Source organism: Lathamus discolor, chromosome 3, assembly GCF_037157495.1.
Source record: "Lathamus discolor isolate bLatDis1 chromosome 3, bLatDis1.hap1, whole genome shotgun sequence".
In the NCBI taxonomy this organism is placed as follows: domain Eukaryota; kingdom Metazoa; phylum Chordata; class Aves; order Psittaciformes; family Psittacidae; genus Lathamus; species Lathamus discolor.
Window position 1 is genome coordinate 92,167,258 of NC_088886.1, and position 26,866 is coordinate 92,194,123.

At 37.4% G+C, this 26,866-nt stretch overlaps 1 protein-coding gene across 8 annotated transcripts in view; it reads right to left on the reverse strand.

Annotated features, from left to right (window-relative positions):
- Nucleotides 1-26,866, reverse strand: part of SLC4A10 (solute carrier family 4 member 10) — a 163,758-nt gene that overhangs the window by 71,079 nt on the left and 65,813 nt on the right. For all 8 annotated transcript variants that reach the window (XR_010610725.1, XR_010610726.1, XM_065670576.1 and 5 more), the window contains 3 exons: nt 25,088-25,169; nt 13,847-13,993; nt 4,630-4,768 (listed from right to left, as the gene is read on the reverse strand). Coding sequence is in view for 6 of the 8 variants with exons in the window: in XM_065670576.1 (XP_065526648.1) it covers nt 4,630-4,768; nt 13,847-13,993; nt 25,088-25,169 (368 nt within the window). In the remaining 2 variants the exon portion in view is untranslated. The remainder of the gene's footprint in view (nt 1-4,629; nt 4,769-13,846; nt 13,994-25,087; nt 25,170-26,866) is intronic.

The window sequence follows — 26,866 nt, forward strand, 5'->3', positions numbered from 1 at the left end:
TTTTTTTTTAAACACATTATAGAATCATAGAATAGTTAGTTTTGGAAAGGACCTTAAGATCATCTAGTTCCAACCCCCCTGCCGTGGGCAGGGACACCTCACACTAAACCATGTCACCCAAGGCTTCGTCCAACCTGGCCTTGAACACCGCCAGGGATGGAGCATTATCATACATTAGCAACATTATCATACATTGTTATTTAATTAGCCAATAGGCTAGCACATAAACAAGTCATGCCCACCTGTGAGAATTCTACATTTGTAATAAACTTCTATTTTGCAGTTTTCTATTACATGAGTTTACTCACCTCATCAAGAGAAAATCATGTTTATCATCTTTTATCTTTTCAGAAATACCTTTCTTATGTCAGATAAACCTAATCTAACATACGAGAAACAGCAGCAGAAAATATAAACCAAACAAATCTCTATGTAGTTGTTCAATTCTAAGAGTTCAAGGGTTTTAAAAATCTTAATACCATTTTAACAACCCTCTGGATTCATGTATAAGATCCAAGGATAGAAATGGGTTTGAAATCCAAATTCAGGCATGATTTGCCAATTTGCTACACTTCTTCAGTTTCTCAGAGAAAAAGACAAACTTTAACATATTTACTTTTGCAGTTTAACCCCTTAAATTGATGTGGTTGATACATACAAGCCTTTCATAATTTCCCAGAAAACACAATCACATTATTATATTGAGCTCATGTGTCACATGTATCCCCATGTGCTTCAAATTTATTTACAGCTACCTTACTTGTGTCTGATCACAGTTTTCTTTTACTGGTAAAAACTAGCACAGGTGTATCAATCGCATAGTTTAGTTCCTCTGATGTCATACTTTCTGGAACAAAACATGCCAAGAAGAGTTTCAGCAAGGTATGCTACTGTAGGAAAAATATTACTCAGATGTGTTTGTGTACACATATGCATATATACATATATTACATCTTCCAAAGTCATTAATTTTTAGGAGTCAATCAGAGTGGGGCCACTTCATTGCAGACTCAGTTACATTTTGGTGCAGAACATGAAGTTGTAGACTTTAACATGATCTATTTTATAGTCTCTTCTGTCTGCAGCAAAGAGCTGGAGTATACATTCACAACCCGCTCAAAAGTCAATGTATAAATGCAATCTGACAATCTCCACATGAGTTTTTGCCTGCCTACACCGATTTGAAAATGAACAAGCATGTCAGAGACAAAACAGAAGTGACAAACCTAAGGTTTTTGTGACTTAATGTCTTCAAAGAAAGTTCTGATCCAGTGAAGATGCATTTTCACTTCATAATTTTTCCCTAGTACATCCATTTTGTACTCACTATTAATATTTTACTTTCTAACTACGGACAGAGGTTTATTTTCATAACTGGGCTGTTTCATTAAAATTCAAGCTTAAACACTTTCCTGTTGGTTCCAAAGTGTCTATTTTCCTTCCTACTATACATTCTTTTCTTTTCCAGAAACATAGAGATATTCTCCCCAAAATTTTCATTTTATATTAGCAGATGAGTCCTAACAGTTTGGGTAAAACTTGCTACAAATCAGGCACTATTTTCCAGCCACGATCACAAGAGGTTATTAGGATAGATTTTAACATGAACTGCTTTCCTAATAGCTGCAATCTGCAACTATACTATTGTGGGTATAAAATAAATACAACTGGTTTGCGTCAATATGCTGCTCTACAAACTTATTGGAGATATTTTTTTCAGAACAGAAACATCATGCATTCTGCAGACAAAATTGATTTTTATTGATTTTAAAAAGAATGTTTCTTCTGGCTTGAAATCAATTACTGGGGGGAAAATAGTAAATTTTATCACTGTATCCACATAACTAAGTTATTCCATGGATAGGAGAGCCTAAAACAGATCCTGGAATGGAATCCACTTTTTCCTTGCTCTTACTAATTAATCTGCAGGAATGCTTTTGCCCATGAGAGATATTGAGGGTTAGGGGGGGAAACCACCAAGCTTCAGTCAAATCCTATCCGTGGTTCCCTTTGATATGTTACTATTTTGATCAAATAAGAACAGAACATCCCAAATATCTTGAGCAAACAGCAAAAAACTATTTTTAAAAAAATTTAAATCTGAACTGTTTGTGCACTTTCAATCAAACATAAAATATGAAGATGCAGATTTACTCCAACAGAGTGAACCTAACCCTTCAGTCCATGCAGACCTTGGTGAAATGAATACAGAATCACTTAGTGGCATCATTCTCATTAAACACAATTAGTGATCTCTATCATTTGAATTTCAATTCATCTACATGGCATTATGTCCAATGCCAGACAGTAAGATTTACAAATACTGCTAGTGGCATTTTTCACACAGATGGAAAACATGTAATAAGGCTGGGAGAGCAACAAACTCAGGGTGCATCCTTTCCATGCCAAGCTTTTAATCAAATTAGTACCTTTGAAATCCTGAATCAACCACTGAAATTGAAAGTGATCCAGTGTATTAGTTTCTAAGTATACGATCTTGCATATTGAACACTACCCCATTTCTACTACTCAAAGTCTCTTTGCTCTTTGTGTACGATATCTTTATTTATTTCTAGAGTAACAGTACCTCCTGATTTCTTATCATCAGCAAGTTTCATTACTACAGTCCTAGTTTTGTCTTTCAAGAATAAAGCTATTTATGAAGACTAATACTTCAGAAGTTAGTTGTCACTACCTTCCACACCAATAGTTTAATCTTTCAGCATGACCTACTCCACCTGTTCAGTTAGTTCCTTACCCACTAATACAACTTTACACTAGAACAGTTTAAGTAATAAATTCCCACTGCTGTATCATATCAAATACTTCACTAAACATCCAGTTTCTTCTTTGTCAGAAAAACAAAAATCAATTATCTGATTAAACAGCATTATTGTTAGTCTGACATGATACACCACTGTATTGCATTTGATCCAATTTTCCACTTAGCTCCAAGTCTACAATTATTCTTTCCTTCACATATTGTTCCAAGCCTTGCATAGCTCCAAAATCTGACTTTCAGGCTTCTCTTAATCCCAACCAATTTCATCTTTTTTTGAACAGTGCTGCTGCATTTGCTACAGTACAATGCACCTGAGAGATTCACAGGAAGACAGGATTTACCAGATTCATGAAATACACGTTCTTTCATCTCTCTATGATGGAAATTATTGCACCCTCTTATTTGCACAGATAAAGCACTTTGACTCTTGTCTTAGTTTTGAATTTGGTCATTTCACTGCCATCTCTTCCTTTTCTAACAGCCAGCCACCCCACATCAAATGCTGCCTGCAATTTTTGGATCCAAAGTGGAGACCATTTATCTTGACCAGTTCCTTCTGCATGGCAACCAAACTCTTTATTTTCATCTTACTTCTAAAGTTAAAGAAATTTTTAGTATTAGCTATTATACTTCACTTTTTTATTTTCTGAATATAGTTTTCTTGGCTGTGGTTTGATGTCCTTTTTCAACAATCTCATCTTCCTCCTCTTAGACATTTTTGATTCTTTGGTTACAAAAAGACAACTGGAAAGGCTGAACATAGATCAATCCCTTTAGATAGACAGAAAACCCTTTATTTCACCTATTCCTTTCAAATTCTATCTTATTTAATAAAAATTGTTCTCATTTTTCAGAAACACAGTTCTACGAAGGATTATTTATTTTTTTTTAGTTGAACTAAAGAAGCTTTTTCAGTACCTAAAAGTAACTTAAGCCATGGTGATTTTTATTTTTAATCACAGTTAAAGCTGACACCCTTCTTGGAAGGTTCTATATATTCTTAATCAGTATGAGAACACTGCAGATGATTAACTTGATTAGATTTACTCTCTCTGAATATTAATAAGATTAGTTAGGAACATTACTACATTAATTTTGCAGCACAACCCCCATATGAGAATTTTGTACATGTTAAGATCTATATTTAGCATCTGTCTATGCCTCTTATAGACAGATAAGGAAAGTGAAGGTCATAGAAAATTCTGTGTCCCTCTTGGAAACCTGGAGTTTGCAGTAAAACTAAAGGGAAGCTAACAGCCGTATCCATTCTAAGCAGCCCACATATGTAGCTCCTCGCAAAATCCAAGAAAGGGGGAGGGGAGAGGAAATAAAAGCCTCATACAACCAGAAACAAAAACAAAATAATACAACATTCAATACTCAAAGTCCCAAAATCAACAGTTCATTGATAGCTAGAATATGTAAAAATTTTATTGCTCCAAAGTAATCTCATTCCTCACTTCAATCTTTTTATAATGGAAATGTTATCTGTTTCTTGAGGATTCAAATAGAATATGAAGTTTGAAAGTTTCTCAAAATGATGAGCTAAAATATTAATAAAATCACTAATTTTTAATTTATATATATAGATGATATGTTTACTTTGATATTTTTTTCCCTTGATATTCACTCTGACCTATATTTCATAAATCCAGATCAAAACATTTGGCTCTGGAAAACAACAAATACTGTTGTAATACTAGCAGTCCAAGGATTAAAATTATGGTTTTATTTAAGCTTTATATCCAAAATCTGTTCCTGATCTCACCACCGCTTTCAAATCATTCCTCAATATGCCAGCAACCAATAGCTACAGATAATTTTTAAAAACTCATGAAAACACTCACCTTGCTGTCTCCCTCCACTCTGCATCCTCTCCTTCGCGCCAACAAATTTCATCAAGCTCAGTAAAAAGATCATGAGGAATGTGTTCCTCGTCATCGTCTTCTGTACCCAGAATAAACTGCACCCTTTGTGATGGGGTATCTGGGGAAAAAAAAAATATATAAACTCCAGAACACAATTTTTATTTTTCCAAGCAAGCAAATATTTAAAATTTCATGAGATTATCACCCCTATCATTTAGTGCCACACAGAAAACATGATTATAGTTATACTGTAAAAATATTCATATACAAACACCTTCAGACTGAGGCCTCTTTATCATAGTTGTCTCGTCTGCTAATTAAACAATTTCATCTGAAGATAGAATGTGATGTACAGGAATAGTAACTACTGGAAGCCGGAATGGCATCTCACAGAAAATAGCACAGATAGCAGCATAGATATTCCTGATAAAACTCTTTTACTCCAGTGTTCCAACTACTCTGCCACATCTTAAGTCTAAATCTACAGATCCAGTTCAGCTCACAAAGCTAGTATACTAAATGTACATTCTTTGTTTTACCTTTTCTGCAGAAAGAAACCAGAAAAAAACTCTATAATGTCAATATACACTGGGAAGTTCAAACAGAATACATCCCCATCTACACACCTACCACTCCCTGCACCTTGTAAACTGTTTCTACATGGTTAGGCTGTTACAAATGAAGAAGTCGTTTATCCGTCCCAATTTCTCCATTTTATTCTTCCTATCTCTGTCTTCCCTTTACCAGTTATTTTTCTTCATAACCTTTCAGTGCAGAACACTAAATGCATTTTAGAGAAATACTATTTGTTTTTCACATCACTCAGAAAACTTCCAGAACTGAAAAGGCACCTTAACATACATGTATATTCAGTGCTCATAGCTCAAATTTTGTAAGGCTTTTTGAAAAAATAAAATCCTATTTGCTTATTTAGATGTAAATCTCAAATGAACAAGCTCTGGAGGAAATCCCATCTCTCTAAAAATACACAGTTCTTTTTTCTGCTAATGTATTTTATATTTCTGAGAGGAACCAAAAGCCCTTTGTGAGCACTGATAGGGTCCAGGCTGCCAGTCAACTGAAAAATTGATTATCCAGCAGAACAGCTCAGCGATTCCTTGAACACTCTCTAAATGAAGTTCTCTTCTACAACTGTATTTGCAAGACAACCTACAGTATTTTCCATCTAGCAGTGAAGAGCATCAAAACATAGGATCCTCAAGCTCTCTGAATTTTGGAAAAACTGAGGTAATAGACTCACCAAATGCTAGTTGAAGGGCAAATACAGCTCTAATCAAAAATAATTAAATGGGCATCCAATACAGAAGATTAAATTCAGCAATAAAGATACCTTTTTTGGTAGTAGTAAATTTGCTATAGGAAAAAAAATACAAACAGTACCTGACAGTTTTCACCTAAGGTCTATTTGCTTAAGCAGAGTGTAAAGATATGGTATGGTCAAGGCTACTTACTCCTTCACAAAGCAAGGAAATGAAACCCAGGAGAAATACTGGACAGAAGGGAGAGAAAGACAGGCTCAGGCACTACTAAGATTTAGAGGATGGAACTGCAAAAGGACAGCCAAGGGGACAGAAATTACTTCTGGTGAATCACTGAAGAATAGCAATAACCTCCTTCACTTTACCCTTTCGTTAGTCTCTCTCTTCAGTCCTCTTTTTTCTTTAAGACCATTTCAACCTCTATTCTAGACCCCCTCCAGCCTCTCTTTACCCATTTCTGTTTACTTGGAGATTTTTTTAATTCTTTATGTTCTTCATATCCACATGTTAGCATGTTCTGGAGAAGGATAAAGTAAACACAAACATCAAGATTTAATCTGAGACTAGATAGCATATTCTGGTCAAGAAGGGTGCAACTTGTTAAGAGTATTTCCCAAAAGGAAAAAATTCAGTGACTTGCAAAGGGCAAGTGCACATGACAAGTAACAGAACATGGAGAACAAGCTGCTTTGGTAGGGAGCTGGACTGCAGTGAGAATCTGAGAATAAGCACTGCCAGGAACATCCTGTACTCTTGATAAAATCAGCACTAGAACTGATTTAGAGCAACAGCTACTATTAAGTAATAAATGAGTAGTGCTGTACAGCAGAGCTGCAGTTTTATGAAAGTTATGATACTAATACAAATGCACACTTTCAGCATGGCAAGGAAAGCAGAGGATCAGAAATCTCTTGAAGTCAGGTGAACAGTAACAAGGAAACACGTCACTACTGTGATCTGTTCTTACTGGGTCTTCTGTGTAACACAGCTACTTCACTGGCAACAGTGAAGAATCTACATATATGTTAAAATCTGCACTAAATTATCTTCACCCTCTCTAAGACAAGAGTAAAACTAGCTTCTAGATTCTGGCTTTCTTTGCTGCTGTAATTTGTACTGGTGTTTGAAACCTGTAAACCATAGGTGGAGTTTCAGATGCCAAGCTGGGGAAAGAAAAAAAAAAAAAAGGTATTGTTTGCTTTATAGTACAATAATTTTATTTCAAGGGACAACCCCTAAGAAAATTAAACTACAGGAAAACAGTAAAATTAAAAAAGAAAATCTGTTGGTTCTACTTGTAAAACTGAGTTAACAGGATTACTCATGTGAGCAATGCCAGATGGATTTGGCTCTTATTCATCAGAGTAATAAATACCAAATATGTCATTAATGTATTATATGGAAAATGAGTAATCTATGATTCAAAAACAGTATGAAAGAATACTTCAATTGCTGACTGTCAAACTGTGATAACTTAATCCTCAATCTAGAATCATAATATTTGCAATTTAGGACACTCAATGTTTTTGAAGTCTGGGAAAACAGAAATCAGCTTGAATACTACCTGTGTCTATCCCTATTTCAACTAGTACAGCCAACATTAAAAAAATCCTTTATATTATTATTGCTATTTCTAAAAAATAATGAAAGTAATCTAGATCAAGCTAAAAAAAATAAATGAATGGTACTCATTTGTTACATTAGTATTACTATAACTGCAGTTATTTTATATCAGAGCACAGAGGTATTAGAAGCAATTAGAACTTGAGTTCCACAGTAAGCAGCTGCTGATTCTCCCAAGTAAATGGCTCATCACCAGTTCAGGAAATCCTCCAGGATCAGCTGGGACTGGGCACAAAGTCTGGTACACGACAGGAGCACGAGTACCATCAACAACAACCCATGCTTGGCTAATGAGCCATCTCAGTAAGGAAAAGCCGAAGCAGCTTCTGTTTGCTGTGGCTCCACCACAGAAGCCTCCTGCCAGACTTCGTGTTCCTCTGGGCTTGCATTCACATCACATGTGCAGCACTCACATAGATATCCAAGCCACCTCTGATACATCAAATTCATTGCCTGCATAGAAAACCTGAATATTTTAGTTTTAAAAATCTGTATAACTCTACTGCACTGTCAAAAGGGTAAAAATTAAGGCCTGGTGCATAAGCTCTTGTCAAAAGCACAAATTCACGCTGGAATTCAGAGCCGCAGAAAAGTGAGTCTGCAGCAACCTGACATACTGCTCGCTACAAAGGCTCTTTGTAAAGTCATTAGCATCCCTAAAACAAAAGCAAGATATGTGCACAGACATACCAAAACAGCTGAACTGAGAGCCAAGAAATGCTAATAACCTGACTCCCAGAGGGCAGCACAACGAGCTGCTCCCTGGAACAGTGCTGCATGCAGGTAGGGGGAACAGTGGCCTGTGTTACCATCACACCTTGCAAAAGACAGGTAGGAAAGAACCATAACTGGCATTTTCCCCTTTAACACATACCCAGGTGCAACCACAATTCTGGGTCAGGACTGCTCTCTCTCGCCTAACGGAACAAGGTTTCTGAGATAAGAAAGCAGGATCATTCTCTGCCCCTCCACATATATGCATCCCAGCAAACAACCTGCTCCATTGCACCAGAGTGATCCACACCTCCTGCTCAGCACACACCAGGATTTCCCCTGAGACAAACCACCCTGCCATCAGTCAGAAGTGCATACAATCTGTCCAAGCCATACCACAATCAGAAACACATGTAAAATGTATCCAAATTTTGTCCTCTGCCCTTCATAAGCCCCAGAAAGCATACAAAAGTATATTTCTGGTAACAGTCTATTAGTTCAATTGTCAGAACAGGTTTCTGTATTCCTAAGCCTGCTGAGAGCCTTCATTTAAGGGAAGTATTAGTGGGCTAATGTTTCTTATTGGGGTCAGTAAATGTAGGAGTGAAAATTTACTTTTTCTACACTCAAAAACATGTTAAACATTAAAATAAAATTTATATTACAGAAGTTCACATAAGGTAGCAAACATCGCAGACAAAATGGAAGAAAGTATCCCCTTGCTTCCTCCTCTGGGACTTCAGCCCTATACGTATAATCTTGTTTCAGGAAGCTCTCTCTGCATTTTCTTCCCATTAATTATTTCCATCACATCAAGGCTATGACAAATAATCTCGTATTTTGGATCTGACAACATGGGCAATTCCCAAGCTTCAATTATCATCTTTTTGCTCGACTCTTAAAACTGAAGTTATGATACTTTGTATTAATCCAGATTTCCTGCAATCTGTTCCACAGCTGCCCAGAGATTCAAATTTCTAATTCTATTGTTCAGCAGACAAAGCCTATAGTTAAGGTTAGGAGTTTCTCTTAACAGCCCCATTCTTTACAAATAATTAAATTTGCCCCATTAATACCCCTTCAACATTCAAGGTTACCTACCAAATTGCCAGCTGAGTCCTTTTATTACGCTTTCTTCAAGCCCCTCTAGTCACCAAGAGAAGTTCCCCTTTGCAATTCATTTTTATTTGCATTACCTTCAAAGAGCCTTTTCTCAACCGTGCGTACAGTCTTCTGTTAGCATCACCTCCAGAGTTGTTCAGCTTCCCTTGCCACATCCAATAGCATGAATCATAAATTTAAGCCTCTTTAAAACCAGAGATTATTAAAGCCAGATTTCTTAAAAGAACAAACCAAACCTTGCACAAGCCCCAATAGTATCTAGTACTAGAAAACACCACAGGAGAATGAAATCAAACCCCAATATCCACAGCTGTGTTCACTTCACTCTTACAAAACCTGTCCTTAAAGACACCCTGCTGACAGCTAAAGTCTTCCTTTTCCAGCCCATTTTAAAACAGAAACATATCTTTAACTCACGAGTGGAAGTACAAGACAGCAGTTTCACTGATTACAGGCAAAATAACCAGACATCGAGAAAATACTGAATATTGCTGCTAAAATCCACGTGCATACCCAGCAAGTGCAAACTAATCAGCCAAAGGGAAATCTGTTGCAGACTTTCAGCACCACCAGGACCCATAGCACTGATGGAACAGTCCCAGCCAGCCTGTGGCCATGCAGCCCACCAGGGCTGGCACACATTGCCCTTCCAACAAGCTGCACAAGGAGCTACTCTAGGCTAGAAACAGCTTTCTTTTTGTTTGCCAAACTAGTTTGAATTTATATCAATTCCCTAATTTAATTCACAGAGCAGTTGAAACACCTGACCCACGCAAAAAGCTGTGGAGGAGGGGAGCTTAAAGGGGGCATGAAACTGGGTCTTTAATTACAACAGCAGCATTTCAGCTGGGAACAGTAAACCTCTTCAATAAAGCAAATAGTGTTACTGCATTTTTAACTAGAGTGAGTAATTTCACTGGATTTCTCTTTTTTCTTCCAAAAAATTGTGAGGCAAGTTGGTGGAAATCCAGAATAACAAAATCACTTTGCTTTCAATTTTTACTACCCAAAAAAGCCTCTCCATGAGCAAGCCATGTAATCTGCAAATTACATGATTCAAAGACACATCGTTATTGGAAAATGGAAACACCTTGCACAACCTCATCTCATCAGGAGGCAACAGACAGACAACAAGAATCAGGTGTGGTGAAAACAGAAATAAAACTTGAGTAACTGATCTGTGCCCCCAAAGGGCACATTACCTATATATTCTATGTATTATTTGTCTACAAGCTCTGAATCTACAAGCACACTGAGAATACTCAGGGTACCTTTGAAAAGTGACAGTAGGAGATCAAGAAAAAAGCTTACTAGCTGCTATCAAAATGTTCTAAAAAATCTGTTCTCTGCAAACACCTTATCTCAGAAAGTAGCTGGTACAGCTTTACCAGACAGGACTCAAAGAAAGCAACATGAAGCTTCCAGCCATGGGCATTACACTGAATACAGGTGTTTTCGAGCCATGCTGATACAAAGAAAACTGTTTAAGAAATTGGTTTTCACTGGATAGGAACCTGGTGGCACTTGTCCACTGAGTGGGGTCCTGTACAGTCCCACAGCACTATGTACTGCACAGCTCCCTGAAGCAATAATAGCAGAGCAAGATCTGCACCTAATGGTACTTCACAGATGAAGTTATAACTTACAAAGTTATAGATTATGACAAAAAATAATGCTTCATCCCATGCTTGGTTAACTGAGCAGTCTGGAGCACTTCATGTCTGAATATTTCAGGCCTTTACTTGTTCCAGCATCTTTATTATGCAGTTGGTGCATCTTTTATTATAGCTCCTTTCATACTTCACTGCTTCAAAACACTGCTAATTTATTCTCTTGTATGTAGAAATCCAATTTATTTTTCTGACTTATCTCAAAGCACTGTTTTCTATCAGCTGCGCTCACAATGCTTATTTTCTCTGTCTTTATTCTTGTACCTGCTCATTGAAACATTTTCTTTCCTTTCCTCCCTCTCAGTTCTCAAGAATACAGCCTCCTACCATTCAACAGAAATATGTTAAAAGGCGTCTAGAGAAAGAGGCAGCTAAGCATTTCTGTGTGTTCAATTAAATCAGAATGATTCACAGATTAAGGGACTATTTTGGATCCGATCTCTTAGGTAGCAGTACTTCACAGTAAGTTATGCATCAAGAGTAAGAAGTGCATGTGTCTTCCTTGCAATTTCCTTCAGCCTCTGGATACTGTTATAACCTTGTGATCGCTGGGAGATGAGAGCTAAGAAGCACTACTGAGGTTTAGTGGATTCAGACTTAGTGTGAGGAAAGTATCTGTTGCTCCCTCTGAGTAAATAAAGTACAGAAAAAGTATGTTTATATTCTCTCTAAAGGAAGTGCTTTTCCCCAGTCAGCACAATCACCTGTTTGAAACTCCTATAAGGAAAATCCACTGTAAAAACAAGGATGTGGATATAGACTACGCTTAATCCCTGTATAATTTTATCTGTCTGTTTGCTGTCTGTCCAACCCTTCCGTCACTGTACAACTGTCAGATTTACCTTCATAAGACAAATCCCTTCCACTGTTGTCTATGGGATGCCACATTTCTGCCTGGCTGGACAGAAGTCAACACTCAAAGTCTGGTTCTCTGGCCAGTCAGCCGAAGGGAAAAACCATCAAATTTCTCTAAATAGATATTATTTCAGGGTGGAAAAATTGGCTACTCCCAGACTTTTCTGAATGTTTGGTAGTTCTGTATTTGGCTTGTTTCATTCATTACTACCCAAGTATTTTGCAGAGTATCTTCAGCATTCCAGATCCAGAGATTACTTCTGTATCTTATGTGTCCTGGCCTTTTTCATAAAAATAATAATTTATGTTACCTACACACCCCTCGATTCATAATTGTACTACTTTTACAAGTGAAAATGTGACTTGTGAAAGTGCAGTCCTGTTACTTCGAACAAGTATGGCTGTAGAAAAGTGATGTGAACAACAATTTACAAACGCACTTCAAAATGCACTTGCATTTTGCTCATGAATGCTCATTGGAGCATTCTTGAACATAGGCTGATTTTCACACAGAACTGTGTTGAACGGTGCATTTTATTGCACAACTGTCAAAAGACTATTAAGGACAGATTCAACCAGGTCTGGGGTTTGGGGGGCTTGGGTTTTTTTGGTTTTTTTTTTAGTTTGGGGCTTTTTTTTTTTTATTTTGACATTAGGAAGGACACAAGCCTAGGTCTCCAGAAGTTGAAAGAACAGAGCTAAGTTCCCAGCCAAAATGTGTCACATACTGGCACTTAAATAAAACCAGATGACTTAACATAAGACATTGCTTCATAGTTTAAGATATCTCACTTCTTGGCTAATGTAACTTTCAATTGTTTCTTTTCAATCTGACATTATATGTATATATGCATATTCTTTTTGAAAACTATTTTAATAATTTATGAACTTTGCTGTTTTACAAGAAACTGGATTCAGTACAGTATTGGGTCTTTGTAAATTTGAAATACATTCCAGACAGAAACACCACAGCCAATATCTACTGAGTCTGAAAAAAGCTTGACTTTGTTTCATTCTCTGTAACCATCACCACTTATAATCTACTTGCTCCAGATCTTTCTACATACATAATACAAATTTCAGATTAAAATGAAGTCTTATCATTAGCATTCTGTAACTTGAAATTATGTTGGCACATTTCCTTAATGATTTAAAAACATTCTTCTGTTGTACACTGACGAATTGTTTTCTATACAGGTTTCTACTATACTTTCAACACCTACTGGGTATTTCAGCACATGGGCTTCTTATTTTTGAACAGCAAATAATATCCGCATATGTTTTGAAATAAAGCTTGACTAATTTATTCATTACTACCTTTTTCTGTTCTCTGTAATGTTTTTTAATTTAAAATTTTGAGAATTTTAGGGGTTTTGTATCAGGTTCGGTAATGGAAAAGTATTTTTTCCTGTTTGCTCTCAAGTCCTCAGCAGACTCATCTCACAATGGCACATTATGGTGTCACGTAAGAAAAAGGCAAACACAATCTGGATCATGGTTCACATCTGATAAAACACTGCAGCCTCAGTAACATGGACATCATTACAAAACTAAGTCTAAAGAACCACCACTCCAGCATCCAGCACATTACGGTTTTAGAGGCAAATACTCCAGAGCCTTCACAGGGCAGCTGGTGCCATAAAGTGCTCAGCCCTTCTCAATGGTAGTGGAAGTCTACCTTTATGAGAACACTTATGGACTGTCTCCTACAGTGGTAGAAATTACTGAGATTTCTCATGTACTGACTGTCACTGTCTGCTGTTCTTCATGGGAGGAATAAATCTTGCCTCTCCAGCAGAGACTGGAGAGGCTCTGGTGGGTTCTCCAAAACCCCACTGCTAATGGTATCCAAGCCGTAACAGGGTAAAGTATGCATAATCAATACTGACGTTTATTATTACAAGATCTATGCAAAGATAAAATTTATCTTACCAAACGGAGGAGACTCTCTCCCATCTTCTAATCCTGAATCTCGCTCTCTGTCTCTCTTTCTGTGTTTATGCCCACGGTGCCTATGGCGTCGGTGACTTTTTCTTCCACCCAGTGGCACATGAACTCCAATAAACAATGTTCGATGGCCTATGGGGAAAAAAAATTTACCTTTTAAAAAGTGGCTGTGGCAACATAATAACAATATTAATAACCATACTAGCATTAGTGGTATAATAATCATTAGAACTGTGTAATCATATAATATTGATCATTCTAATGTCATAGTCATAATGTTATTGATTACAATAATGATGATGTAGTGGCACACATATACAATCATTTGATAGAGGTCATACTTGATACAATCCTTATGATGCAGTGCCAGATTTTTAAAGTTTTTTCTTCAAATTTGCATTTCTGTGTGTGAACTTTCATTAAAGCTAGACAGGTGTTCTGTAAAATGTCTTCCAAAACAGTAACATGAAGAGACACATGGATCTCTTTGCATTGAACATTTGGTGAAGTTGCTGTTTGCTTTGTGTGTACAGGAACTTTACAAAACTCATTGCTATTTATGAGCCAAACCTTGACAGAATTCTTGTGGGAAATTAACTGAAGGGAAAAGAAAAAAGAACAGAAAAAAAAAAAAAAAGAACAGAAAAAAAAAAGATTACTTAAACCAATAAAACGCCCTGAAAGCTAGACTGCAAAATCCCTATACAGTTTTATGTGCTCACTTAACAAATACATTGCTGGTAGCCCAGGGTGCTTTCGTTTCTTTTATTTCTTAAGATACATAAGAAGGTATATTGCCATGCCTACCACCATCTTTGAGCCTGAGGAATTTTATGTTGCTGATCAAGCCCAAAAGATTTAGCTCTTAGCTATGTGGGATAACAGGATCAGAGCACAGTAAATCATTTAGGAGGGGGAGAGCAGAAGGGAAGCAATCACAAAGTACCACAAAACAGAACAAATGGGAAAGGAATCATGACTCAATACAGGCAAGTCTCCTACAGTTACTCAGCAGAAAGACACAGTCCAGATTACTCATCTCAAATAACATTTATTTCCTCTTTGAAATAAGCATAACACAGCTAGCGGATAATTGCTGCTTTGCTGTAATCATTCAGCAGTGTCAATCATCTGAAAAAGGTCAAGAACATTAAGCTAAGGTAGCATGTGATCTCTAATCCCATGGAGTCTCCAGCAGGGACAGAAAACAGAGCAAGGCAGCATTTGTCACAATACATCAAAGAAATTCAAAGCTCATAGGAATTCTCTGAAAAGGTGGAGCCAAAAAAAGCTGGAGAAAAGGCCTGGACACCACACCAGTTACCTCCTCAACTCTGATGCATGCAGAGGAGACTAGAAAGCAGAGGCATCAATTTTTAGGAAACTATTCTTGTAGAGTCAGGCGATTTTTCAGAAGCAAAGACCACAAACTGAAATTGTTGGGGATTTTTTTTCATACTTATTTATCAGACGCCTCTTTCTTCATGTTTATTACATTTAACCCAAGAAATGGTTTAACAAGAACTGATGGCTTTGGTATATTTCAAATATATTGCAACCAGTAGTTCATGAAACAAGGAAAAGATACCAAAGGACAGTAATGTAGTATTCAACACTTCCTTGTCCCCTTCCTTGGGGAGAAAAGAAACCAAAAACATGTTGAAAGGAATCAGGTTATCTTCCCTAAGATTTAATAATTTTCAGAGGTGTGGATAGATCGTTTTTTTTTAATTCAGTAATTTAATACATTCCTGCTGCTTTGTGATAGAAGTGGGCATGATGATCCTTCAATGCATGACTGAAGTTCTGTACCACTTCGATGCTCAGGTTGTACCTGCATCAGGAAATGCAGGCTCAGGTTCACACACATTAATTTCCAGGGCTGAATCCAGGACCTGAGTCCAGACTGTTTATTCAGTGAACTAGAAAACAGGCCCTAAAATGACAGACCATTCATCTATGTCTGAATACCACAACAACTTTCCCTATGCAGAAAGAACTGGTTCACACTGAAAAGAAAACAGGAACCTGGAAACCGAAATGGATAACCAAGAAAATGAATAATGGATCTTCTTCCTTCTGTGTAAACCTACTGAGGCCAACAGAGCTCTATCAATGTATAATTTTAATAAACATAGAGAAAAATCTAGATCCTCGCAACAAGGTTCAGTGAAGCACTAGAACAGGTTGACTTTTTACAAGGGCATGTAGTAACAGGACAACAGCAAATGGTTTTAAACTGAAAGACAGTAGATTTAGATTAGACACAAGGAAGAAATTCTCTACTATGGGGCTGCTGAGACAATGGAACAGGTTGCACAGAGAAGCTGCCCCATCCCTGGAAGTGTTCAAGGCCAGGTTGGACAGGACTTTGAGCACTCTGGTCTAGCGGAAGGTGTCCCTGCTTGTGTCAGGTGGGTTAGGTATCAGTGAGCCATAGGATTTATCCTACGGTCTTCCTGAGCTTTTTCAACTAACCTTACCTTAACATCAATAGAGTTTTATCATGGAAAGACTATGATTTTGTTCCTGGAAAAACACACTCTGAACTAAAACACTGATTTATTCCAGATGTGCCTCTAGGAAAGCCAAACATAAACACATGCTTACATATTTTAAGTATTAGGATTTAGGAGCTAATAATTTGTAAAAACTGAACCTCTGAGAAAATAAATTATTATAAAATATTATCTACAGTCTGAAAGCTTATTAATGAAATGCAATACACTGAGCTGACCTGCTCTGCAATGTCACCTTTATACAATGTTACCTGCCCACTGTTAAATTGTATAAATATTGCTTTTAAAAAAGACTGGTTTTAATCAAATTGCACAGAACTGGGGAACAAAACTCGGAATATAAAGTTAGTTCAAATCCATGCATTTATAGCATAGGAGGCTTTGACCCCTTGTGGTTTACCTTCAAAGCATTAAAACACTCCTTAGGTAAAAATATTTTAAGGATTTAAGGCGTAATGACCATTTTTATGAAGTGTTCTTTCTAATTTTTATAGGATTATATTAACAAACCCAAATTATATTATAAAATATTTAAAAGGAATCATGTTAATTACATTTAATTTTCATACAGATGAAAGTATATAATAGCATATGTAAAAACCAGGATTTCCCCTAAACTTTTGAAGAAAAAGCATACTGTGCTATAAATATCTCCACTTTGCGGAGGTAAGAATTCCATGCCCTAGAGAAGACAGATATGAAATATACATTATTAATATGAATACATCTTTTAGAGACATTTCTCAGAATAAAATCTAAGTAGAAGGGTTGTTTGGGGTTACTGTATTCCAAAGAAGAAATTTTTCCTTACACCTAAATTTTATTTGAAGACCCCAGTATTAAATTAACAATCTAAAAAGAAAACCTCAGAAAATAAAATACTTTCTGCACAGCCCTTGAAAATTACAGATGTAACATCTAAAACTGATTTTCAGAACCTGGCATTCTGGGTCATTAAAACACAAGCTTGCCCTAGCCACTTACCTTATTCATTAAATAAATGGAAAGGAAAGGAAACGTACTGGGATTTCTAAAGCCTTGAAAACATGCACCCATTATAACTTATGGTGCTTGATGACTTCACTTAGGAACTTCTGGAAATCTCATTAGAATTGTTTGAATGAATGTGACATTGCAACAGAAAATGGAGGCTGAGAGAAAGGGATTCTAAATGTTTCCCTTAATTTAGAGGAATTAAGACCTTTTTAATGGAATGCTAAGAGTACAGATATTTTTGCCCCAGTGCCTTCCATTCTTCTTCCAAGCACAAATTTAACACAGAAAACAGCCATCGGGTAGGAAAAAAACCATATAATCTACATTCACCTCCCTGCTTCCCCACCAGTAAAGGTTCCACAGGCCTCCATGCTATGCCATTCATGTGGGACTCAAGCAGGTACTTTAATTGCTCCTTAGTGAACCAGCCAAGGTGATAACTACTGCATAAAAAGTGACTGCCCTGGATCTGAATGTTTGTGAGTGCCAGGTGCACCTGGTACATCTGCCTGTGCTGCCTTCAACCTGGAAGGTTCTGAATCTGTGTTAGGCACCTACTGAGACCAAGCCTTTCAGATCCCGGCTCACAGGCATGATGTGAAGGGGCAGATAATGGAACAGATGGGTCTTGAAACACCTCCAGAAGGAGGAAAGGCAGACTTCTGTGACCTAGTAAGGAAACACACTGCAAAGTCAAGATGCCTTGAGAGAGAATATTTTGCCAGTGGTTTGAGCCAAGTCTCAAATCACTGCTGACCTCAGCAGGACTGGAGGGGTTTCTTCCTCCTCTGGAAAGAGTGCTTTGAAGCCTCTTTTATGTATTGCCAACTACAGCTGAACCTAATGCAATTTTCCATCCTCTCAAAAATGAACAGTGAGTAGAGACAGAAATCCAGCAGTCCTTCCTTATAAAAGAAAAAGTGATTATAGTGAATTGTGTAGGAGTAGACAATACATGAGTCATGATTCGTTACTGTAGTGCAGCAGGGAAGCAGAGCTAAAGAGAAAGCAGAAAGGACAAAAGCAATACTTCCTAAACCAGCAGTTACATTGCTGTTTGTGGTTATGGTTTGCTCAAGGGACATTTTTTCACCTTTTTGCCATGCTGTAATTTGGAGGAACTGCCTAGAAAGCCTCACAAAATTTTTACATCATGCATGCAACTTATGTTTTAGGTTAAATTACAGCAGAAATTATATACAAAAAAGAACAAACAACATCCCTGGCTCAAGAAAGCATTAAGGACATACTGAATACGGAGGATAGGCGCATCTCATTGAAGTCATTAAAGTTAAGGTTCTTTTAAAGAGCCCCCATCAATCACTGCCCTCCAGACAAAGCTCTCCTTTTAACAAAACATTTTTCCAGGTTGTGGCTGGGTTAAAAAGTCTTTTTGACTGTACTTATGTTCATTCCTGATTTCCTCACGTTGCTCCAGAGCAGTCCAGGTATGGCGTGCACAGTCCTATCACGAGATCAGGTCTCAGACCTTGCCAAAACCTCAGCAGACACAGAATGTGAACATGTCCTGCAGAGTTATTCATGAATCCTCAAGGAGAACCATCTTCCCACAAACAAGGGACAAGAGACCCATGTGAAGGGACAATACGAAAACAGGCCAAGAAAATTGGGGCCCTTCAGCCTAGAGAAGGGAAGCTGTGTGTAGACCTTCAGCAGCCCTCCAGTATTTGAAGGGGGCCTACAAGGATGACAGAGAGGGACTCTTCATCAGGAACTGCAGTGACAGGACAAGGGGTAATAGATTCAAACTGAAACAGGGGAGATGTAGGTTGGATATAAGGAATAAATTCTTTACTGTGAGGGTGGTGAAGCACTGGAAAAGGCTGCCCAAGGCCTGGAGCAACCTGGCCTAGTGGGTGGTGTCCTGGCCCACGATTGGAGGTTGGAACTAGATGATCTTAAGGTCCTTTCCAACCCTACCCATTCTATGATTCCAGGTGGTTGCTAAGGCAAGAGTGCAAGCATAGCTCAGGAGAACACGAGATCTCGACAAATATTGAGACACACAGGAAAAAGGAGTCAAAAACAGAGAAAGATGTGCCTTAGAAATGACAAATGGAACAAACTAGAGCATGTAATACCTCACAGGCAACAAAATGAAAGAATTTCATGCTTATAAAGCTGACATTACAAGCATAGACTAACCTGAATCTCTCTCCAACTCTTTACTTACACAGCTTACATTCTACCCCTCTAAGTCTAACAAACATTGACACAAGGAGCATCGGTAGGTGAGAGTGCACATTAAGATGAATGGGGCATCCAAGGGAAGCAGAGGCAAGGAAGCTTGGAGAGGGGATCTGTACTGATGGAGTAAAAAATTATTCGCAATAAGCTATACCAACCTGTCAGTCAAGGGGAGGGAAGACCTTGGTCAGTGTTCCTGTCTAGCCAAGCAGAACTAGTAACTGACTTGCTTCCACATGGGGGCAAGCTGAATCAAAGCCAGCAGGTTAATAAGATTTATCTCCTCTCAGTCCTGTGAGCTGCTATTAACTCTAAGTAAATAATGTTAGTGGCAGACAGGTCCAATGTCATGTTATTTCTATAAAAAATGTTCAGGCTCTGAGAATAAAAGGCTACTTCAGGATATAGAGCCATTCAGATTTTCACTAAATAATAATATATGGAGATTAGAGTTCAATCACAATGACTTTTACATATATTAACCCTAACTGTGTATATTGAAATTGTCATCAAAATGATTTTTTTAATTACTGTCACAAACTGGAAGAAATCTAGACAGTAATAATAACTAAAATAACCATTTTTAATAGAGAGTAATTAAATACTCCAGGATTTCTCTTTTTCTGGTCAGCAGAACGAAATCTACTACCAAAATTGATCTTCATGCACGCTGTTAAATACAAAATATCGCTATAAGCATGCTTAACATTTCAAATTAATTTCTCATTTATTAAGTTTAAATCCTCAGCTTTCGCATCTTATTCAGGGTTGTTTATTTCCTAATTTAGCTTGAAGTCTTTTGTGACTTTCAGTAATCAGTCCACATAATCTAAATTTTGTCAAAAGTGTCAGAATGAATAATCTGATGTAAGCGATTTATATACTGGATACGGTGTGTTATGTATCCTGAGAGACATGAAAGATGACAAACTTGATTTCCCACGAGACAAATTTTTCCCACACCACTTAGGCAGACAAAATGTATGAAACATAAAAAAGCTTACGCAAAATCTTGACTTCTCTGAAGGATTATTTTGTGATTTCCTCCAACAGAGCCAGAATTCATCCCTGAACCTCCACATAATAATCCTGCCTTCAGTCATCTCTCTATTGAAGCTTCTTCTCAAACCACAGCAGTTCTGAAATCCTGCCACAAAAATCCAGATCTGCAGCTGAACACCACTAATGACAACAGCCATGGAACAGTCACTTTCATTCTCAGCTAATATGGTGTCTGTAAGCAAAATCCTTTAGTGAGAGTGCACTTAGTGCCAATCCTTTTGCATACCTATATAGTCCAAAAGTCGCAACACATGGAGAGCGATCCAAACATTTTTAATTGATGAGAGAAAAAGTAGGTATATACATTTTGTCAGAAAACTGTTACTACTGAACATCCGCTGAAGCAATGGCAAACAGCCAGAGATGACAACAGGGAGTAAGCTGAGTGCAACTGTGTACATCTGCTTATGAAAACTTGCCTACCTGCTCCCAGTTCAGGTACATGTACAACCTGTCCTTCTGCAATTAAGTACTTTACTATCCAGAACCAGTGCCCAATTCTCATTCAGGAATTTCACCACTGATCTGTACACACATTGAAAGATAACACACAAAGTATGTGATTAAAACCAGGGGAGACAGGCTTCTTGGTTTGCTTTTAGAAATGCCTTCTCTGTCCTTTCACTAATGCAACAGTCAGACAAATGACCTCTTTGGTATTAGTGACCAATCTTGACCTTACAATTCAGCACAGAATCATAGAATCATAGAATAGTTAGGGTTGGAAAGGACCTTAAGATCATCTAGTTCCAACCCCCCTGCCATGGGCAGGGACACCTCCCACTAAACCATGAGCAAAAATGAATTACATGATAAAAAACATCCATGCTGAAAATCTGAATGCCAAAGTGCTGCAAACAGTCTGCTTCTGAAGCACTTAAATAATAGGATACAATTCAAAGTACATACTGCAAGCATCATTAGTGGCACTAAGACGAGCACCACACCTCTTCTGTTCCTGTAAGTACTGCAGTTCCTGTCCTGTCTCCCCAGATTTTCATTATACTGCTCAGGGAAGATAGAAACACTGACCAAAAGAGACCGAGGCAAAATTCTGGTCTTGTGGATGTTCTTCCAGGCAGCATTAATCACCAGCATATTTTCAAGCTTTCAGCAAGACATGTACTTGCAATATATTTGCACAATGGCTGTCCCAAAATACAAGTATTTGCTGGGCCAAGAAATTTCAGATAGAAATTTCAGTACACATTTAAATCAATATTTCTGACATTTGAATGCTGATAGTCTAAAATTAAAATACAGAAAAATACTTACAATTTTAAAATTTAATCAGAAGAAACAGAATATTGATTTTCAGATTTAAAGAACCTTTAGTTCTTCATACAAATTGCAGGTTTGAGATGTTGCTGCTATGGTGCTATTTAAACTTAAACCCTGTCAAAACTAGTCTTTGCTAGAATATTCTGTAACTAGCTATTTATATTTTTAAAACATAAATCCAATTAAGTGTCTGTCAAAGAACTAATTAGATAATACATATTAATTATCTAATTATATGATTTTTACTAAGCTATGCAATTAGCACCTGATTGTATAATTTCATATTTTATATCTGTTATGTCATTATGAAAAAGGTAAGCTTTCAGCAGAACCCAACACAATGTACATTGGATAAAAATAAGAAAGTGACATTTGTGAGTCACATCCACTGCTTCCAGATGGAAAAGTGCCTCGATGTCCCGCAAAACAAATGGACATGCTATTAACAGCAACTGGATATTAAAATTTACAATCTCTTATGATCTTTTTATGCCACTTGGTATTTCTGGATGCAGTTATATATTTATACACACACTGATCTGATCTTAGATTGGACATGAAATTTATCTGAGAAAGCTAACCGCATTATGAAGGATTCTATATTGAATGATTGTTAGAACATTAGGGAGCAGTGCGATTTTATTTTAAAGGAAAGCAGACTCATCGGCTAGCTACAGAATGTTTCAGTATTCTAAATAATTTAAACTCATGGAAAGATTGGGGGGGTGGTCACTGTCATGTTCTGATTTCTATTGATAATACCCTAGGAGCAGATTTTTGAAAGACTATTTCACTGGTATTTCACAGGAGCAACTCTATATACACAAGATGGTGGTGAAAAATAGTAATTAAATAGTTTTTTGGCCTAGGTTCCACTGTAACAGTTATATTTCTCTTTCTTATATTTCTGTGAGTATAGTGATGTGTTTCAGCTTTAGCCTGAGAACAATGCTGGTAACACACCAATGTTTTTGTTGTTACTAAGTAATGCTTACCCCAATCAAGTACTTTTCAGTCTACCGTGCTCTGCCACTGAAAAGAAGCATAAGATGCTGGGGGGAAGCAGAGACATGACACCTGACCCAAACTAGCCAAGGGAGTATTCCATACCACAACATATCATGCCCAATATATAAACTGAGGGGAGTCACCTGGAAGGCCCAGATTGCTGCTCAGGTCCGGCTGGGTATGAAGTCAGTGGGTGGTGAGCAACTGTGTTGTGAATCACTTGTGTTTATTGGTTTTTTTAGCCCTTCCCTTTTTAGTCTTATATTCTCTTCCCTTGTTATTTCCCTTATGATTATTGTTACTGGTGGTAGCAGTAGTAGTTTTGTGTTATACCTTAGTTACTGGACTGTTCTTATCTCAATCCATGTGGTTTGAATTCTTTTGATTCTCCTCCCCATCCCACCAGAAGCCAAAGAGGAAGAAAGGAAAAAGAGAGTGAGCAGCTGCGTGGTTCTGAGTTATCAGCTGGGCTTAAACCACAACATTTTTAAACTACATACTTGTTCAGATTTTCAGATGAAGCTTTAGATTCCATGCAGTCACATGTGGAACATCACAGTCATCCTGATTTCCTTAACACCTGAGTCTACCCATGTGACTGACTTAAAGATGTCATTCTCAAGAAAGTTGTACATCTCTATAAGGCCACCTTACCATCAACAGTAAAATGACTTGGCAAAAGGAATTTTTTGGGGTAGGATAACCCAACAAAATATTCTGTGAATCAGCATTACAGAGAAGGAAAGGCAGGGAGCCTACATTCTTCCATCAGGTGCTTCTCTAAGGACACCAGATACAATAGTTTCACTCTGTCCAAAGACATGATCAAGGGACTGAATACTACAGAAGATTAAGTGTGAGATTCAAAAAAAAGGGGTTGTGCTCTTAAGTTCAAAATTGTCATTGCCAGCCTGATCCACTGGTAGCCATTTACCCCTGAAGACACCAAAAAACCCTAAATGCCACTTCGGAAACGTTACCTGAGATCTACCCTTGCATGTACACAGACTTGCCACAGACTGAGCAGAGAGCTGACTATCTTATATATACTACACTGAGTGACACATCTTTCTGTAAGAGATTACCCCATACAGACTAACATATCCAGGCCCCGTTCAAAATGCTTTTTGAGGCACTGCTGAGGGAAGCAAAACATTGCTTTGTATCATGTAGATATTCACATGAAATCATCAATATGGCCACCACATAGGAGAGAACGCGAAATTCATACAGCCAGAGTGAAAGGAGAAGAAAAAAAATATGATGAAGTAATCAAGGGTAGGCATTTAGAAAGCTCAAGTTCATACACAGACAGAGAGAACTCTCTTTAGACATGAGGAAGGTAACTTTTCAGATGCAGAAGTTTAAATACACTCCAGATATTAGTATTTCACTTTGGCTCGTTCTTGTGGCTGTGTATGACAAAGACAAGAACCTTCTACATCCCACCACAAGAAGCTAACAGTTGAAATCAGTAAGTTCCAGTCTGTGGGATGGGATATTATGTGTGCAACAGAAATTCAGTTTCATCCAGTAGTTATGAGCTGGGGGAGGGAGGGGTGTTACACAACGTCATACAACAGTGTAAGTACAGAATAAGTTAGGGATCCACTAAACAGAGTGAAATGCGACCCTGAGATTATCTGAATTATTAGGCCAATATGGTAAGACAGTTCTCACAACTTCTCACTTTCTTCTACATGATGTTAGGTGGTTTCTGGAGTGGGTATTATCAAGTATCTGCACAATCTGTGTCATTTCAGAATGGTTTTGTTCAGCTGAAGATGTGGCTAGGCAACTAGACGGGGATGGTAAAGCAAGTGTAGAAGCCATTATACATCCTAAATCATCAATCCTGTTTGCATTTACATATTTCAAAACTTAAAGGTAGAAAGACTTATCTAAAGTCATACACACATGCTGACAGGAGTTGATTATAGATTACTGAGAACCAGCCAGCTCTTTTCACCATCATCTCTATCTGAGCACCAGTGTGAGAAGAGAGTAATATTTCTCTTTATAAAATTAATCGTAAGATTCTACTCTCTTGTTCACTCTTTTTGCACCCCTGCTCAAAGTTGACACACTGGAACTGCATTTCAGCACCTTCAGAAAAAAAAGGACAATGTAATGCACAGAAAAATTCTCTCACCTTCTAGATCCTCCTTTTCAAAATGTGTCTTGAGAATGGAGCGAGTTCCACCTCTATCCACAACAGCCTCTTCATCATTCCTCTGTAAAACACCAAAAAAGGACAGGTAAGCTGCTTCTCATTTGGAAAATTTGGAAGCTTGTATAGTATTATGAAACAAAAATGCTTTTAATTTTTCCTACTCAGGAACAAAAAAGCTTTTAAGAATATAATTTTTCTTATTAAAATCTATTCTTCATGCCTCAGTTTTTACTGAAGTAAGATTATAGGTAACTGACCTGAAGAAATGTTAAAACCTGCACGATGATGAATAAACACTGGTTACTGGGAACTAAGAAAAAAACGAGTCAATAGGAAAACAAAAGAGATGAGGGAAGAAATGTCTGGCAGAGGCAGCTTTATTCTTGTACTCTTGAAGAAAGGGATTGCACATGTATTTTTGTCCTTTGACCAGGATCCTGAACTACATATAGAATTTCCAAATTAATAACACAAACTCTCCCTGTACTTTGGCAAAGCTAGAGAATGATACTCATTGACAACATGGTAAGAAAGAATACTTTAATACCCTGAAAACAACTGACTTTGCTTACTGGTAAATTGCAAAGGTTTTGCTTTTCTTTGCAAACACCAACTGTAATTACAATTAAGGAAGAGAGAAAAAGTAATAGTAGAAAAGAAAGAAGATGTTCTTCCTTAAGAACATGTATTTCTTGTTTAATTTTATACTGTGATCATACATGCATTTTAACTATTCTCTACTGCACTGTAAAGGTACCACATGACGAATTAGTGTATCATGTTTAGTCTAAAAAAGCTGCAGAAATTAGTTATTATGGTTGCTTCTGACATGAAGGAGGGAAGGGGAGGAAATCACATTTCCCTAAGTAGAGAAATCTTTTGGGGTTTCAGCAACAGGGCTAAAACAAATACTGGCTTTACTATGAGCTTCACATCACCAATTGTAAAAATACAGTTACTAAGCACAGCCTATACTTCACAACATGATTTAGTGTGGTTTCCAGTAAGTGATGATGAAGAAAAAAGGATGAATTATACAAAAACATGAACTAATGTATCATGAATACATATTTACTTGTCATTAGTGAAAGGGTTTTAGTAAGCAATATTAGAACTGCTTGATTCCAGTATACAAAATTCGTACTTTAACAGAAGTCTGAAGCAAGGGAATTTGAATATCAATGTTACATGCTAAATATCTATATCTATATATAGAATGAAACCAAATATAACAAGAAATTAACTACATAAGCATCTCTCCTTAAAGAGCAGATGCCCCAGGCAAAAAGATTCACATCTAGAGCTGGATGTCATGCATTCCAGATGTAAGTTTTTGTTTCAGGCTCCTCTCTTTTTTAAAAATAGCTATCATGCTGTATCTATGTTATATAGAAAAATCCTGGGAATGTGTCAGCTCCAAGCATCTGGGCTGTTAAAGAAAGAAAGAGAGACTTAAGAGTGTTACAGTATCTTTACTAGAGCTTTCCCACAGATAATAGTATGTAACTGCAATCTGGCAATGAAAAGAGGCCTTCTATTGAAACTGGTTTGTCTTTTAATAATTTAGACCCTAACAATCTATTAAGGTGTACCAGGGCAGTATAATTTCACACAAACCATTTTATCATCTTAGGTAAAAATGAATCCATTATTTTAAGCAGTTTAGACACAACTGGGCGTTCATTACATTGGCATGATGCCATGCCCCTGGGTGAATGGTTAGGCAGGATGCCAAAGTCCATATATGTACTGCAGCCA